At 37.9% G+C, this 14,118-nt stretch overlaps 1 protein-coding gene across 2 annotated transcripts in view; it reads left to right on the top strand.

The window, feature by feature from the left end:
* The window catches only part of XPR1 (xenotropic and polytropic retrovirus receptor 1), a gene marked incomplete at both ends in the record, with an annotated part of 138,539 nt that overhangs the window by 69,845 nt on the left and 54,576 nt on the right, over positions 1–14,118 (top strand). For both annotated transcript variants that reach the window (XM_080698459.1, XM_080698458.1), the window contains one exon: positions 6,083–6,184. In XM_080698459.1, coding sequence (XP_080554585.1) covers positions 6,083–6,184 — 102 coding nt within the window. The remainder of the gene's footprint in view (positions 1–6,082; positions 6,185–14,118) is intronic.

Here is a 14,118-nt window from a genome sequence, read left to right as displayed (position 1 = left end):
CTGCTCTCTTTAGAATAACTGACTGAATTAGTATTTATTTTACTGAGCAGTGTTCTCTGAGTCATTCTTCATGGATTCTGGATTTTTTTTTCACCTTGTTGTCTTCCTTTTCTCTGCTGATGCTAACCTTATACTTGTTGGTGGTATATCTTGCTAAGGTTTATACTTATTAATACTAGCTCTTTTCGAACGAGTCATAGTCTTTAGTGACTTTATGATTATTTTTTAAATTCAGGACATGTTTAACTCATTGTATTAGCCTGCTCAGGCTGCTATAACATAATGCCACAGGCTGGTGGTTTAAAAAAAAAAAACATTTATTTCCCACAGTCTGGAGGCTCAGAGTTCTTGAGGAAGACAAGGTGCTTGGAAGGGTCGGTGTCTGGTAAGCTTCTTCCTGGCTTGCCTTTCCATATACGGCCTTTCCTCGCTGTGCCACGAGGGAGGGAGGTCCTATAAGGATACCCCATTAAACTTAGGGCCTCATTTAACCTTAAGTACTTCTTTAAAGGCCCCATTTTTAAATACAGTCACAGTGTGGGTCAGGGCTTCAATATCTGAATTTAAAAGAGGCACAGTTCAGTCCAGAACACCCGTGGGACACTTAGTGGTCACTGTCATGTAGCTAATATGTAGATATTATTTATTTTATAATAAGAAAATAATGATGCCTGTAAAATATATTGTTACTGGGGGGCATCATTTCACTTCTCTGTACCTTGGTTTCTTTTTCGTCGTCGTTGTTGTTGTTGTAGTAGTAGTAGTAGTAGTAGTACTGGGGATTGAACCCAAGGGCATTTTACTTCTGAGCTACCCCAGCCTAGCCCTATTTTAATTTTAATTTTAATTTTGAGACAAGATCTCCCTAGTTTGATAAGAGTCCTTGAAACTGTGATCCTCCTACCTCAGCCTCCAAGTCCTGGGATTATAGGCCCGTGCTTTATCCACACCTGGCTTTGTACCCCAGTTTCTTCACCTACAAAATAAGAAAGCGGGGCCAATGTGTTTTCAGACGCTGAAATTCTCTCATTCCCCATTTCAGTGACTGTTTTCCTACGGCGTTCGGCAGGTGGTTACGGAAGCCTCTTCAGTAGGTGTTGATGTTCTGCAAATCAGCACTCTACTAACTTTCTATAACTGAGGTGAGAGGCCTAAGTCGTTCTGAGACCTCCGAATTCTGATCATCATTCCAGCTAGCTTTGTAGGCTGGTTTTTACTGTGTTTGATATAAAGTTTTAGATGTGACTTTTTTTCCTTTCAGTGTACCATACCCTTTATTTATACAATAAATCATACCTTTTATTTATATAATAAATTTATACAATTTATGGTTCCCCCACCCCTGCCTTTTCTCTTGGTTAACTTTTTTTTTTTTTTTTTTTTTTTTTGGTGGTACTGGGGTTCCTGGAAGCCCTTCTACCTCCGGGCTACACTCCCAGACCTATTTTTTACATTTTCATTTTGGAAACAGGGTCTCCTAAGCCAGCGCGCGCAACTGGCTTCGAACCTGCGCGATCCTCCTGTCTCTGCCTCCCAAGCGCGGGGATTACAAGCGTGCGCCACCACGCCCGGCAACTATTATTTTTCAGTGTTGGTTTAACCTTGCTATACCCTCTCCTGATTTGTGACTACTAAGTTGTAATTTGTCTTTCACAAATACCTCTTCATTGTAAATTGATTAAAATAATATAATAATCATAGAAAGCAAAATGGGAGGATCCCTTTTATGCCCATATCTCTTTCTAGGGAAATTGACCACAGTTAACATTTTGGTGTGCCTCTTTTCAATATTCTTTCTATGAATATTAATTTATGCACATATTTTCATAAACAGAATCATGCTGTATATATTCGGTTACTTAATTTTTTCTGCAGTGGTGTTTCTTAGAGATTATTCATACATACCAAGATTATATATAATGCTTTTTTAAATGATTGCTGGAGTGTAATGACTGTAGTGTTATATAATGTAATTATTTGCTTAACCATCCCCCCTTTACTGGATTTTGATTTCTCTTCTTTATCACTATTAAAAATAATGATGTATGAACATCCTTGAAAATATGTTCACATGTGCAGAGTTTTCTTTAAAATATATTTTCTACATAAGGGATTGAACATACTGAAAATTCTGATAGTTACTGCCAGATTGTCTGAAAAAAGCATTACAAATTCACATATCTATCGACAGGGAGTAAAAGTGTTCACTTACCCTCATCATTGCCAAAATGATGTCACTATTTTAAAACTGTTTGCATTCTGATGGTTGAAAAATTACATTCCAGTTTTTAAAAGTTGCATTTATATGACATCTGGATGTTGCTCCATCTTTTTCTTTTTTAGCCAATTGTTACTTCTTTTTCTATTAATTGCTTTAATTTGCCCGTTTTTCTTATGAAACTGAATGTCTTTTAATACTGATTAGAAGGGATTTTCTAAAATATATCATACATATGAATCTTTTATTCAAAATATTGCAGATGTGTATTTTTCCCTGTGTCTGCTTCTCTTTTAACTGTGCTTACAGCATTCTATGGAGTGGAGACTTTTCATTTTGTATGTCGTTTGCTCCCTTTGTGGCTTCCTTTTGTATAATCCATTCCTTTTGCACTGATTTGAAGCCCTTTTACCTAGTCTAAATTTTCACATGTATGCAGATCTGCTACTGGAGTCTGTTCTTTCTGGTGCGTTTTCTTAATTCCATTGCCAGTAGTCTACTTCTGGTTTCAATAGTTTATCAGGCCTTTTGAAATCTGAGAGAACAAGAACATTATTCTTTATTTAATTTCTATTTGCAGAGCTCTCCTTGCTGTTGTTATTTATGGTTCCCCCACCCCTGCCTTTTCTCTTGGTTAACCATCATTTTTCATTGTTGGTTTTACCTTGCTATACCTATACTCTCCTGCTTTGTAAATTGTATGTGGACTAGAAAACTAGATTAAGAGACTGCTGTTGTTGTAGATGAAAAGTCTCTAAAATGAGGAAATGAAATTATAGGAGACTTGTTCATGAGTAGAACATGAAGTTTATTGCATATATTTTAGTTTTTCAGAGGCCCAGCTATTTTTAAATCCTTGGTAGCATTTTATATAGTTGCTGTTACTGGATGTGCATCTTTTATATAAGCCTTAATATATGTTTTTTTTTTCCATTTTTTCTTTTTGTGTTACTGAAGATTGAACCCCCAGGGACATTCGGCCTCTGAGCTACACCCCCAGTCATATTCATTCATTCATTCATTCATTCATTCATTCATTCATTTTGAAGATTTAACCCGAAATGGCATTATACCTCTGAGTTACACCCCCAACCCTATTTTATTTTTACTTTGAAACAGGTTATTGCTAGGGTAATAAGAGTCTCAGTACTTGCTGAGGCTGTCCTTGAACCTGTGAGCCTCCTGTCTCAATCTCCCAAGTACTGGGATTTACAGGTATGCCTCACAATGCCTGGATACCTTATTTTATTTTTGAAACAGGGTCTCACTAAGCTGTGGAGGGCCTCACCAAGTTGCTAAGGCTGGACATGAACCTGCGATCTTCCTGTCTCAGCCTCCCAAGTACTGAAATTTTAGGTATAACAACCACACCCAACTAATATATTTTATTTTAAGAACAGAAGCTGTACTTCAATCACTTTGCTAAACAACTTTATTTTTGTCACATTATAATAATGAAAGTTGTCTGTTCTTAGAGAAGCAAAATACTATAAATAAGCCTATGTCTTGTTTGGGGGTTTTCTTTTATAACAATAGAGAATAAAATAATAATAAAAAGAAAGTAATTAAAATAACCTGTTATTTCTTTTATCTTAAATCTGCTATAGCTAGATAAAATTGTAACTACAACATCTGTTAACATGGAACTTCCTTAATCCAAGGTCAGCTTTTTTAAAAAGCCAGGGCTTGCTTTAATGCTGTGAAAAAGTAATCTTCAGTAGCCTTGAGTAGCTAGAGCCTTTATTTTACCTAAATTGCTAAGCTTACATGAGGAACTTGAAGTGGTCATCCTTTTTTCTGCAAAATCAGTAAAATATTCTACATTGTGTGCTCAGATCCAAAGCATATGAAAAAGAGAAGTAGATATATATAAAAGTTTTGCATAGTGTCAATTTTTGTTCATTTTTGTTATTTGAGTTAAATGAATAGAATTAAATTCAGAGGTTTGACATGCTCAGTCAGCCTTCCCTCTCCCCTCTCTTCCTCCCTTCCTTGGTATTGGACACAGAGGTGCTCTTTAACTGAGTTACCTCTCCAGCCCTTTTTATTTTTGTTTTGAAGCAAAGTCTTGCTAAGTTTTCTAGGCTAGCCTCTAATTTACTGATTCCAAACTTGCGACCCTCCTGTCTGAGCTTCCAAAGTGGCTGGGATTGCAGGCATGTACCGGAGCACCCACTTTAATATGCTGTTTATAATTTATTTTAGGCTTTGAAATTTTTTTGTAGTTCTGTGAATTTGTATGTGTGTGTGTATTGGGTTTTATTTTGGGAAATCCCATTTCCCTTATTCATAGACAAGTGGATTATTTGAGAATTCTGGGATTGCACTAAGATTTGGAGAATCTGTAGGACAGAAAGAAATGAATCCATTTTCTGTACATTTCAAGTTTAGAGCAGTCCCTGAGATCCAGAAATAGGATAGTTCTGTATTATGATTAGCATCTGGAGAGTGAAGAAGAAACATTACCCCTTTGTTCTTGGGTTTCCTGAAGCTACATGTATTCTGTACTTTGGAATTTAGTAGATTGATACTGTGCTAGTCAAATTTCTATTAATATTGTGACAAAGTACCCAAGAAAGTCAACTTAAAGGAGAAAGGATTCATTTTGGCTTACAGTTTCTGAGATTTCAGTCTGTGGTCACTGGCTCTGCTGTTTCTGGGCCTGTGGCAAGATAGAACCCTGTAGTTGAGAGTGTGGTAGAGCAGAGCTGCGTGCCTTATAGTGTCTGGCAAGCAGAGCGAGGGGGAGAGGGAGGAGGGAGTGGGAGACACACACACACACACACACACACACACACACACACACACACGTATGTAGCCAGGGTTCCAGTATGGTCTACTTCAAGGCATGCCTGCAGTAGATTACTTCCCTCAGCTAGGCCCACCACTTCCCAATAGCACCATTATCTGGGAATGGAGCCTTCAAAATGAGGGGCTTTGTGGGGATCATAACAATATGCTGTAAGACAAAACTCACAAAGTGGTGTAGCCCGCAGGAATATATCTTGATTGGCGCCCACAATGTTTTGAAAATGTATGGATTTATGGTGTCTCCTGAAGAACTGGGAGATCTGATAAGCTGGACCCTTGTCACCACATGGCAGCAACTAAATGGACATGTTCTTCCCAGTTTGTCTGAATCCATACACTCCCGCAGGTGGCAGTTACCATTTATCACCACTCTTGGGCCTCCACTTGCTCAGTTTGTTGATGTTACTATTACCTGTCAACCTCCTGACACTGCGGAACATTTAATTTACACTCAGTCCACACTTCTTTCTCTGTGTCTGATGCAGCTAAAGTAAAAGGGACTAGATAACAGTTTGACATAGGGCAAATGGTTCATTTTTTCCCCCAGAAACATACTATGTATGTTTTATTTTTTCTGGAAACATAATATGCATTCATGGGTTCATGCTTTTATTGTATTTCTTTTCTTCCCTGAAAAACCTGATTTGCTCTCTTGCTGAATAAATTCTGTTCACCTCAACTCCCAACAGCAGCACCTTCAGTCTTCTTTGTGGACCTCTGTCTGCAGCAGTTCTTCTGAAGCCTTGGGGTCTTAATAGGTTTTATTATAGTAGAGATTTAGTCTCATTCAGTTTAAGAGTGGTGTTCCTGTGGAGATGCCTTTGGTTAGTCCCTAATCCGGTTTCACAGTTTCTTTTAGAGAATTGTATGTGTGCCTGCACATTTACCACACACTTTTCACTACGACGCTCTATGTTTTATATATTTGCATATATAAACATATGTGTAGTTGTCATTTTGAAGACTAAAAAAGTAATAATATAATTTTATTTTCCTAGTTTTCCTTGTTGGCATTCTGATATGAAATTTAATACTATTTTTCTTGCCTTTCAGTTACAGATGAGGACACAGTAAAGAGGTATTTTGCCAAGTTTGAAGAAAAATTTTTCCAAACCTGTGAAAAAGAACTTGCCAAAATCAACACATTTTATTCAGGTGAGAGTCATAAGAGATGCTTTCTGCTGCTAGTGAAGGAGAAATTCTACCATGTTATTGTTTACATTTCTGATCAACGTTGTTTGAGGCTTGCTTTCCTCACATTACTTGACTAAAAAAAAAAATTGTTTAGCTGGAATGGAACATATCTAGTACCTCAATATTTAAGCTTTATATGCTAATTTCATTGATTCTCATGGAATGATGAAGATTTTAGAACCTCAGGTGTCAGAAACTTGATTTACATAGATGTTCTGAATCAATACAGTTCCAGGTGACCATTTATGTCGATTGCCTGCCTGTCCGTTTCCTAGAGCACTCACCTGTGCCTCTCGAGAGCACCAGTCTCCAAGTGACATCCTCAAGATGTGCTGGAATGAGGGGGAAACATTAGGATCCTATTTACTTAGGCTTAACCTTTTAAATTTTGTTTATATATATTGAAATATATGTAATATAGATTAGTAAAACAATGTCTTTATAATGAAAATATTTTAGAACTCTGCTCTCAAGCTCTGCCTTTAGCATTATGATTCCTGTGAAACCTAGTTGATAGATGGTTTTATGAATACAGAATCAGAAAAAAAATGAGTTAAATTTAGAGGGATATTTCATCCAGACTTTGGAAAAACCTTACCTTTAATTCCTGTTACATTGCTGAATTCACACTGTGATAACTGGAATACCTACTGAATGTAATGTGCCTGTTCCTTAAGCAGTAATGAATTTCTTAGTATTTCTGTTGCTAATAACACAGTAAGACAGACTGGGTAATTCTTCAAGAAAAAAAGGTTATTTTACATCATGTTTCTGGAGGTCCAAGGTAGAGTGGCCATATCTGTTGATGGCCTTCCTGCTGGCAGAGATCCAAGGTAATGTAGAACACTACATGGCAAGAGGTGGGGAGTGTGTGTGTGTGGGTGTGTGTGGGGGGTCTGTCTTCTCAGCTCTCTACCTCTTCTTTTATGCCACTGGTGTTCAATCACATGGGCTTGACCCTGATGACTCCAATCCTAATCCCCTCCCCTCCTAAAGGTCCCACCTATAAACACCATAGTTGGATTAAGTTCCTGCCTTCTTAATAGCTCATAATAGAGATTAATCTAAATCATGAGTTTTAAAAGGGACAAACTATATTTAGATCATAGCAAGGGATAAGTAAATTTTACTCTATAATCTTATTTAATATCAAAAATATAAAATTATATCTTTTGTACTTAATATACAAATATATTTACACTATTAATATATTACTAAATTAGAGGAAACTTTTATATCAGCTATGATTAATGAGAATATACCCTCATCTGTTGAAATCGTAATACTGACATAATCTTAATACTAGTGCAGTCATAAACCAAACAGTAGTATGGTTTAGTGTAAAGATGAATCATTTTATGACTTCACTAGTTACTTTTTCAGAGGGTGATTTTTTTAGCTTACCCACATCTTCTGGAAGCATTTTGCTGAGGTGTCCTTTCTTGACAGCCCTCTCTCATAGAGGCTGATCATTCTTTTCTATGGCGCCGTAGGAGACGGGAAGTGGAGAGGTAGGAAGAGGAAGTGAGAAGCCGCCACAAGAAGCCAAGTCCAGCATTCTCTTAGCTGTCATTGTTTATTTGTTCCTTTGTGTGTGCTCAGAGCATCCTACCTCTGAGCTACACCCTCAGCCCTTGATATTTTTTGTTATCTTACTAGATTATTGAGAGTTTCACTCTGTTGCTGGGGCTATTCTCAAACCTGCAATCATCCATTTCTGTCTGTCTCAACCTCCCAAATACCGGTTTTACATGTACGTCCCACCATGGTTGGCACCATTGCTTATTTGTTTATTTTATGTGTGTGGTACTGGGGGTTGAACCCAGAGGCATTCGACCTCCAAGCCACCCCCAAGCCCTTTTTAGTTTGAAATAGGGCTCACTGAGTAGCTGAGGCTAGCCCTGAACCTATGATCCTCAGCCTCTTCTTCCTGATCCTCCAGTGACAGCCTCCTAAGTACTGGGATAAGTGTACACCACCATGCCTGGCTACGGTTGTTTTCTGAAATCACTTTCTATGTTTTGTAAGTATTACTCTTTTACAGGGCGTTCCACATTCTCTGCTCTTCCTGTGTGTGTGTGTCTGCTGCCATCTTGGATGCTCACTGAAGACCTGGGCCCTTGGCTCTCAGTCTAAATCGCCTATCTTAATTTTTTGTGTAACCCTGGATAACTTAATTGTCCTTATGAACAGTTTGTTTTTAATTCCACTCTACTTTAGTCACAAACTCCCATGGCCACATTTATCACCCAGAATTACTCTTCTCTAATATATGAGTCTGTGACCATATCTCCAGCCTTAACAGTTTGCTTCCCTACTCCTGTAACAGATTAAAGTGCGTCCAGTGTGGGTGTCTTCTGAGCTCACAGGGCTCAGGCTCCTTTGCCTCATTATATTCCAACCAATCATTCCCTTTCCAGAATTAATTCCTTTTTGTCTGTCATTTTAACCATTTCATTTCCTGTGCTTTTATTCTGTTTAGCCTCATTGCTTTATCTTGCATTTGCTTAGCCAAATTAGACCATCTCATCCTTTTCCTTCTTCATGCCTGTCCCAGGACTCTGTAAGACTCTGTAAGATAATAGCAAGACAAATTGGAACCACCATAAATTCACTGTTGTGCCCTTAACTATGTCCTTAAAAATGCTTGTGGATCTGTGTGTGTGTGTGTGTGTGTGTGTGTGTGTTTGTGTGTGTGTGTGTGTGAGAGAGACAGACAGACAGACAGACAGACAGACAGAGACGGGAGGCACGGGCATTGTGCCTTCGAGCCTCACTCAATTGCTGAGTTTGGCTTTAAACCTGTGGTCCTTCTGTGTCAGCCTCCCATGTACTGGCATTGTAAGTATGGATGCTAGTGGGGATTCTTTTCCATGCTCCCAAGCGCTTTTATAAACTTTATACTACTCTCTTGATTTTTCTTTTTTTTTTTTTTTTTGGTGCTAGCGCCTTGAAGGCATGGTAGGAAAGCATCCTACCACTGAACTGTACTCTAGCCCCTCTACTTAATTCTTTAATCCCACCATCTTCCCCATGCTTATTTTAACCCTACTTTATAACTAAAAATAAGCTCCTGACTCCTTTGGATGCGTATCGTCCTCATCTGTTCTACTCCTGCCTAAATACTCAGTCTTTATAGAACCGATATCCCTCTTTATTCTGTGCAAATCTCTACAATTGCTGGTGGAATCCCAGCTCTTTAAGACTTGGATTCAGTAATGATTTCCTCTGAGAATAATTAATATGTGTATTTAACTTCCCTTTTTACTGATTCAGTTGTCTTAGCAAGTTTCCCTTCAAACAAAAAATAAATAAAAAAGCAATTTAAAAAAAACTCCTTATCTTCCTCCTCATTTTTCATCTGTGACTAAGCTTCTTTCTCTGCAGTGGGAATAGTTTATGTAAAGACACAGCTAAGAAAGGGCATGGCATATATGCCTGCCTTTTTCACTACATTGCAGACACCTGGGAGGCAGAGATAAAATAGAAATATTACTTGAAATTGTGCAAATGGATAGATACTTTTTTTCCCAAGGGAAATATGTGCTGAAAGAATTAGTGTTCCAGGGATAAAAGTCCACAATTTGGAGGAAGACGCTTAAGGAGGAGCCAGACAGAGAAAGAAGACAGCCATTGGAGGAGGAACGAGGAGGACTAAAGGAGAAGGGCTTTGCACCAGCGAGGGTTAGATTAAGAAAAGGCTGTCAGTACGTGATCAAATGCTGTAAAAGAAAAACACACAAGATCTAGCTTATTGCATTTTTCTTTAATGTTCTGTGATATTGTCCTGAAAGGTCTCTGATTTGAATTCTAAGTGGATCATTAGTATCACAAATAATAGATAATGCTTCTTGATTTATAGATGAAAATAATAGTCTGTGCTTAGGAGTATAAAATTTTTGTATTTTGAGTTACAGTAAAATACACACACACACACACACACACACACACACACACACACACACACCTGTATCATGACCCAGCACACATATCCAAGTATTTGTATTATATATGTTTATATGCATATGTGAATACATAATGTGTTTCAATAATTTAAGTGTATTTTAACAATATAGTCTTTTCATATATTTTTATATTCACTTTATTAATTTATTTTTGTGGTACTAAGGATGGAACCCAAGAGCATTGTACCTCTGAGCTACACCCCAGCCCTATTTTTTATTCTTTATTTTGAAATAAGGCCTCACCAAGTTGCAGAGGGTCTCACTAAGTAGCTGAGACTGGCCACAAACCTGCAATCCTCCTGTCTCAGCTGCCCAAGTACTGGGTTTACAAGTGTGCGCCACCACGCCCGGCTTTGCTTGATTTTCTTAATGCTTGATTAAATTGGTTTCATGACCCCATATTGGGTTATAACACTCTGTTTGAAAAATGACTAGATCACTTTTCAAAAATAACATTGGGCTCGCTGTTAAAACCGTGGGTGCTGTGACTTAGTGACGTCTGTGTGAGTGCTGGCACAGCCACTGGGCCACGTCTCTCGGTGTCATCCTGGAGTGGGTAGACATTGACAGTCTGCAGACAGACTTTTTGCCAGGTCAGGAAGTGATGGGTAATTTGAAGGCATGATTGACAGAAATAGAATTTGGCACTTGCTCTAGACAGTATCGTTTTTCTCCTTATTTTGCTGCCTTTTGCACAACAGATTGTCTTGTAGACTGCACTTCTCAGACCCTGGGGTACATGCAGAGCTATAAAGGGGGTGAGTTAAGCTTATTAACCAGCTTCTCTTCACATCTCACAAACTATGTAATGGTCAGTAAAAATGGTCAGTTTTTAAGTGACATATATGCCTCACTGAAGCCTTTAAATGCCAAAACAAATTATAATATTTTATTATGTCATTTTCCAATCACACAGAAAAGCCAAACAAACAAAACTGAATGCAAGTACCAGTTCTGTTATCTACCAGTTGCATCTTGATTTCCAAATCTCACGTTTTTTCCTTAGAAGTTTGCTATTTAAACTTCCTGGGCCTCCTTGTACTTGCTTGTAAAATAAGTAGAGTGACTCCCAGCCCTTTAGAATTCAACTTGCTAGGCATCAGAGGCTGTATTTAGTCAATATTCAGAAGCATAATGTCATTTGTTTTATTCTTTGTTTTTATTATGTGTTTTGCCAATAAGTGGGCAATTACTTAGCTTTATAGATAAAAATCTTTTCATATATGAAGTCCATGGGAATAGGAGGAAATTTCCAAAAGGAGGGGCCACAAACATTACTAATCGATGGCCTAGAAGTCTCCTAGGTTTCTTCAGTATTTGAGGTGTACAATTTCAAGTAATAGAAATTACAGGTGAAAGCAGAATAGAATAAGATTAACTGTCTGTGATGGGTTGACATTTTTATAGGCTATTTTACATTTCAAATATATGGAAGTCCATAATTTCAATCAGCAAACATTGTAAGACAGGTAAACAAATAATAAAAATATTATTACTAACTTTATTTTATAAAGACTTATTCATTATTTGCATAACAATATAATAGCTTTGTTTAGAACATAGCTTATAGTTCTGAAATAACTTTTCTAAAAGTAAAGAGTAGATAAGTTTGGTGGGAAAAAAGATCTTATTAATTCTTTAGTTCTTTGGGAGACATATAGGTGCTTTGAAAGTTTTTGAATGGTTATTGGAAATATTTTTCAAGCATTTTATATGAAGTCATAGGCACATATATTATTTAAATGGTGATGTTTAAATCAAGCATGGTGGCACACGCCTTTAATCCCAGTACTTGGGAAGCTGATACAGGAGGATCACAGGTTTAAGGACAGCCTCAACAAGTAGTGAGACTCTCATCAACCTAATGAGACCCTGCTTCAAAATAAAATCAGACTAGGGGTGTAGCTAGGAGGTAGAATGCCCCTAGGTTCCATCCTCAGTATCAAATAATAATAACAACAACAATAACAATGTTTATTCTCATATTCAAGGTCACTTGTTTTACTAACATTGGTAGAAATTGGATTATTTTTTGTGGGGCGTTGGTGGTGCACGCTTGTAATTCCAGCATTTGGGAGACTGAGACAGGAGGGTCGTGGTTCACGGACAGCCTCAGCTACTGAGGCCCTTTGCAACTCTGAGACCCTATTTTAAAATAAAGAATAAAAAATAGGGCTGGGGGTGTAGCTCAGAGGTAGAATGCCCCTGGGTTCCATCCCCAGTACCACAAAAAAAAAAGAGAAAAAAATTGGATTATTTTGTCAGAATAGGCTGTTTTCATCAATATTTGTCAAATTACTTTCAGTATGTTTTAGTATATTAGTAGATTTGTATTCATAAAGTACACTCTTTTTTCCAGGTTCTGTGCAGTCCTATATATTTGAACTTTTTGGTGATCTGGGTCTAGAAAACTAAAATCTTGTTATAAAATGGTTTGGGACACTTGGTCAAAAGCAGTGTTTCTCATCATTTTTAAACTTAAGAAAAGCTTACACTATAACTATGGCAATATTGAATATGATTATTTTCAACCCACATATGCTTAAAATACTCTCTCCCTCCACTCAGGGATTTTCATATACTCCTTTAGGAGACATGTCTTTAAGGAAGAGGACCACTAGTTTAAAGAAAGTAGCAAAATACACCTGAAAATTTTATTTTTCCATTTTTATATGGTAAAAGTAAATTACTAGAGAGAACTTTTTACCCATTCTTTCATTTTTTTAGCAAACATGAGTTCAGTCTACTGCAGATGCTTCTTATGACAAAGCCACATTTTCAGTAAAACCGTTTTAAATTGATTAAGTTTAAATGCATTTAAGTTGGGTGTGGTGGCGCACACTTGTAATGCCAGTACTTGGAAGACTGAGATGGGAGGATCACAGGTTTGCGGCCAGCCTTAGCTACTTAGTGAAGCCCTGGCAACAAAAGGGCTTAGTGAGACCCTTGTTTCAAAATAAAGAATAAAACATAGGGCTGGGGGTGTAGCAAGGAGGTAGAATGCCCCTGGATTCAATCCCAAGTACTGCAGTAAAATAAAATTCATTTTAATGTACAAGACCCTGGATTCAACCCCCCAGTATGGGGGGGGGGGGCATTTATAATTTGTAGCTCTTTTAATTTTTTGTGGTGCTGGGAATCAAAGCCAAGGCCTGGCATGTACATGCTAGGCACGTGTTCTACCACCGAGCTCTGGCCAACCTAGCAAACATAGCTTAGCCTGGCCTAGCCAGAATGTCCTCAGAACACGCACAGTGTTCTTATCTTGGGCAAAATCATCTAACACAAAACCTGTTTCATAAAAAAGTGAGTAACTCAGGTACTGTATTGAAAACCTGTATCCAAAAAAATGATGGCCATGCGTGTGGTGGTTTGCCTTTGTGGGTGTGTGGCTGACTGGGCGCTGTAGCTGCTGTTCTTCCCAGCATTGCACAGGAGTATCACCCACATGGTGCTAGTCTAGGAAAGAGCAACACTCAGGTGATGAAATGCAGTTTCTCCTGGATCATGCCATTTTCTCACCATTGGGAAGACAAAAAATGATGAGTCAAGTCATTTTAAGTCAGCTCTATCTTCGTATGCAGGCTCTTTTGTGATACGGAGATGAAGGTGATAGCACAAACAAAAATATGTATAAATAGTGGCATTATTGATAAAGTTAAAAAATTAGAAACAACTCAAGAGTCCACTACTGATTGATGACTATTTAAGCAAAATGTTGTTCTAGCTCCACAAAAAATTATTCAGCAATAAAAGAAACAAAGTATAACATTTATTATGCTACAAAATGGAAAACCCCAGGTTGGGTGTGGTGGCCCATGCTTGTAATCCCAGCATGTGGGAGGGTGAGGCAGGAGGATTGCTGAGGATGGTGGACAGCCTCAGCTACTTAAGTGAGGCCCTCCGCAACTTAGCGAGACCCTGTTTCAA

This window comes from Muscardinus avellanarius (assembly GCF_963383645.1).
Source record: "Muscardinus avellanarius genome assembly, chromosome: 7".
In the NCBI taxonomy this organism is placed as follows: domain Eukaryota; kingdom Metazoa; phylum Chordata; class Mammalia; order Rodentia; family Gliridae; genus Muscardinus; species Muscardinus avellanarius.
This window is presented reverse-complemented; position numbering and strand designations above follow the sequence as displayed.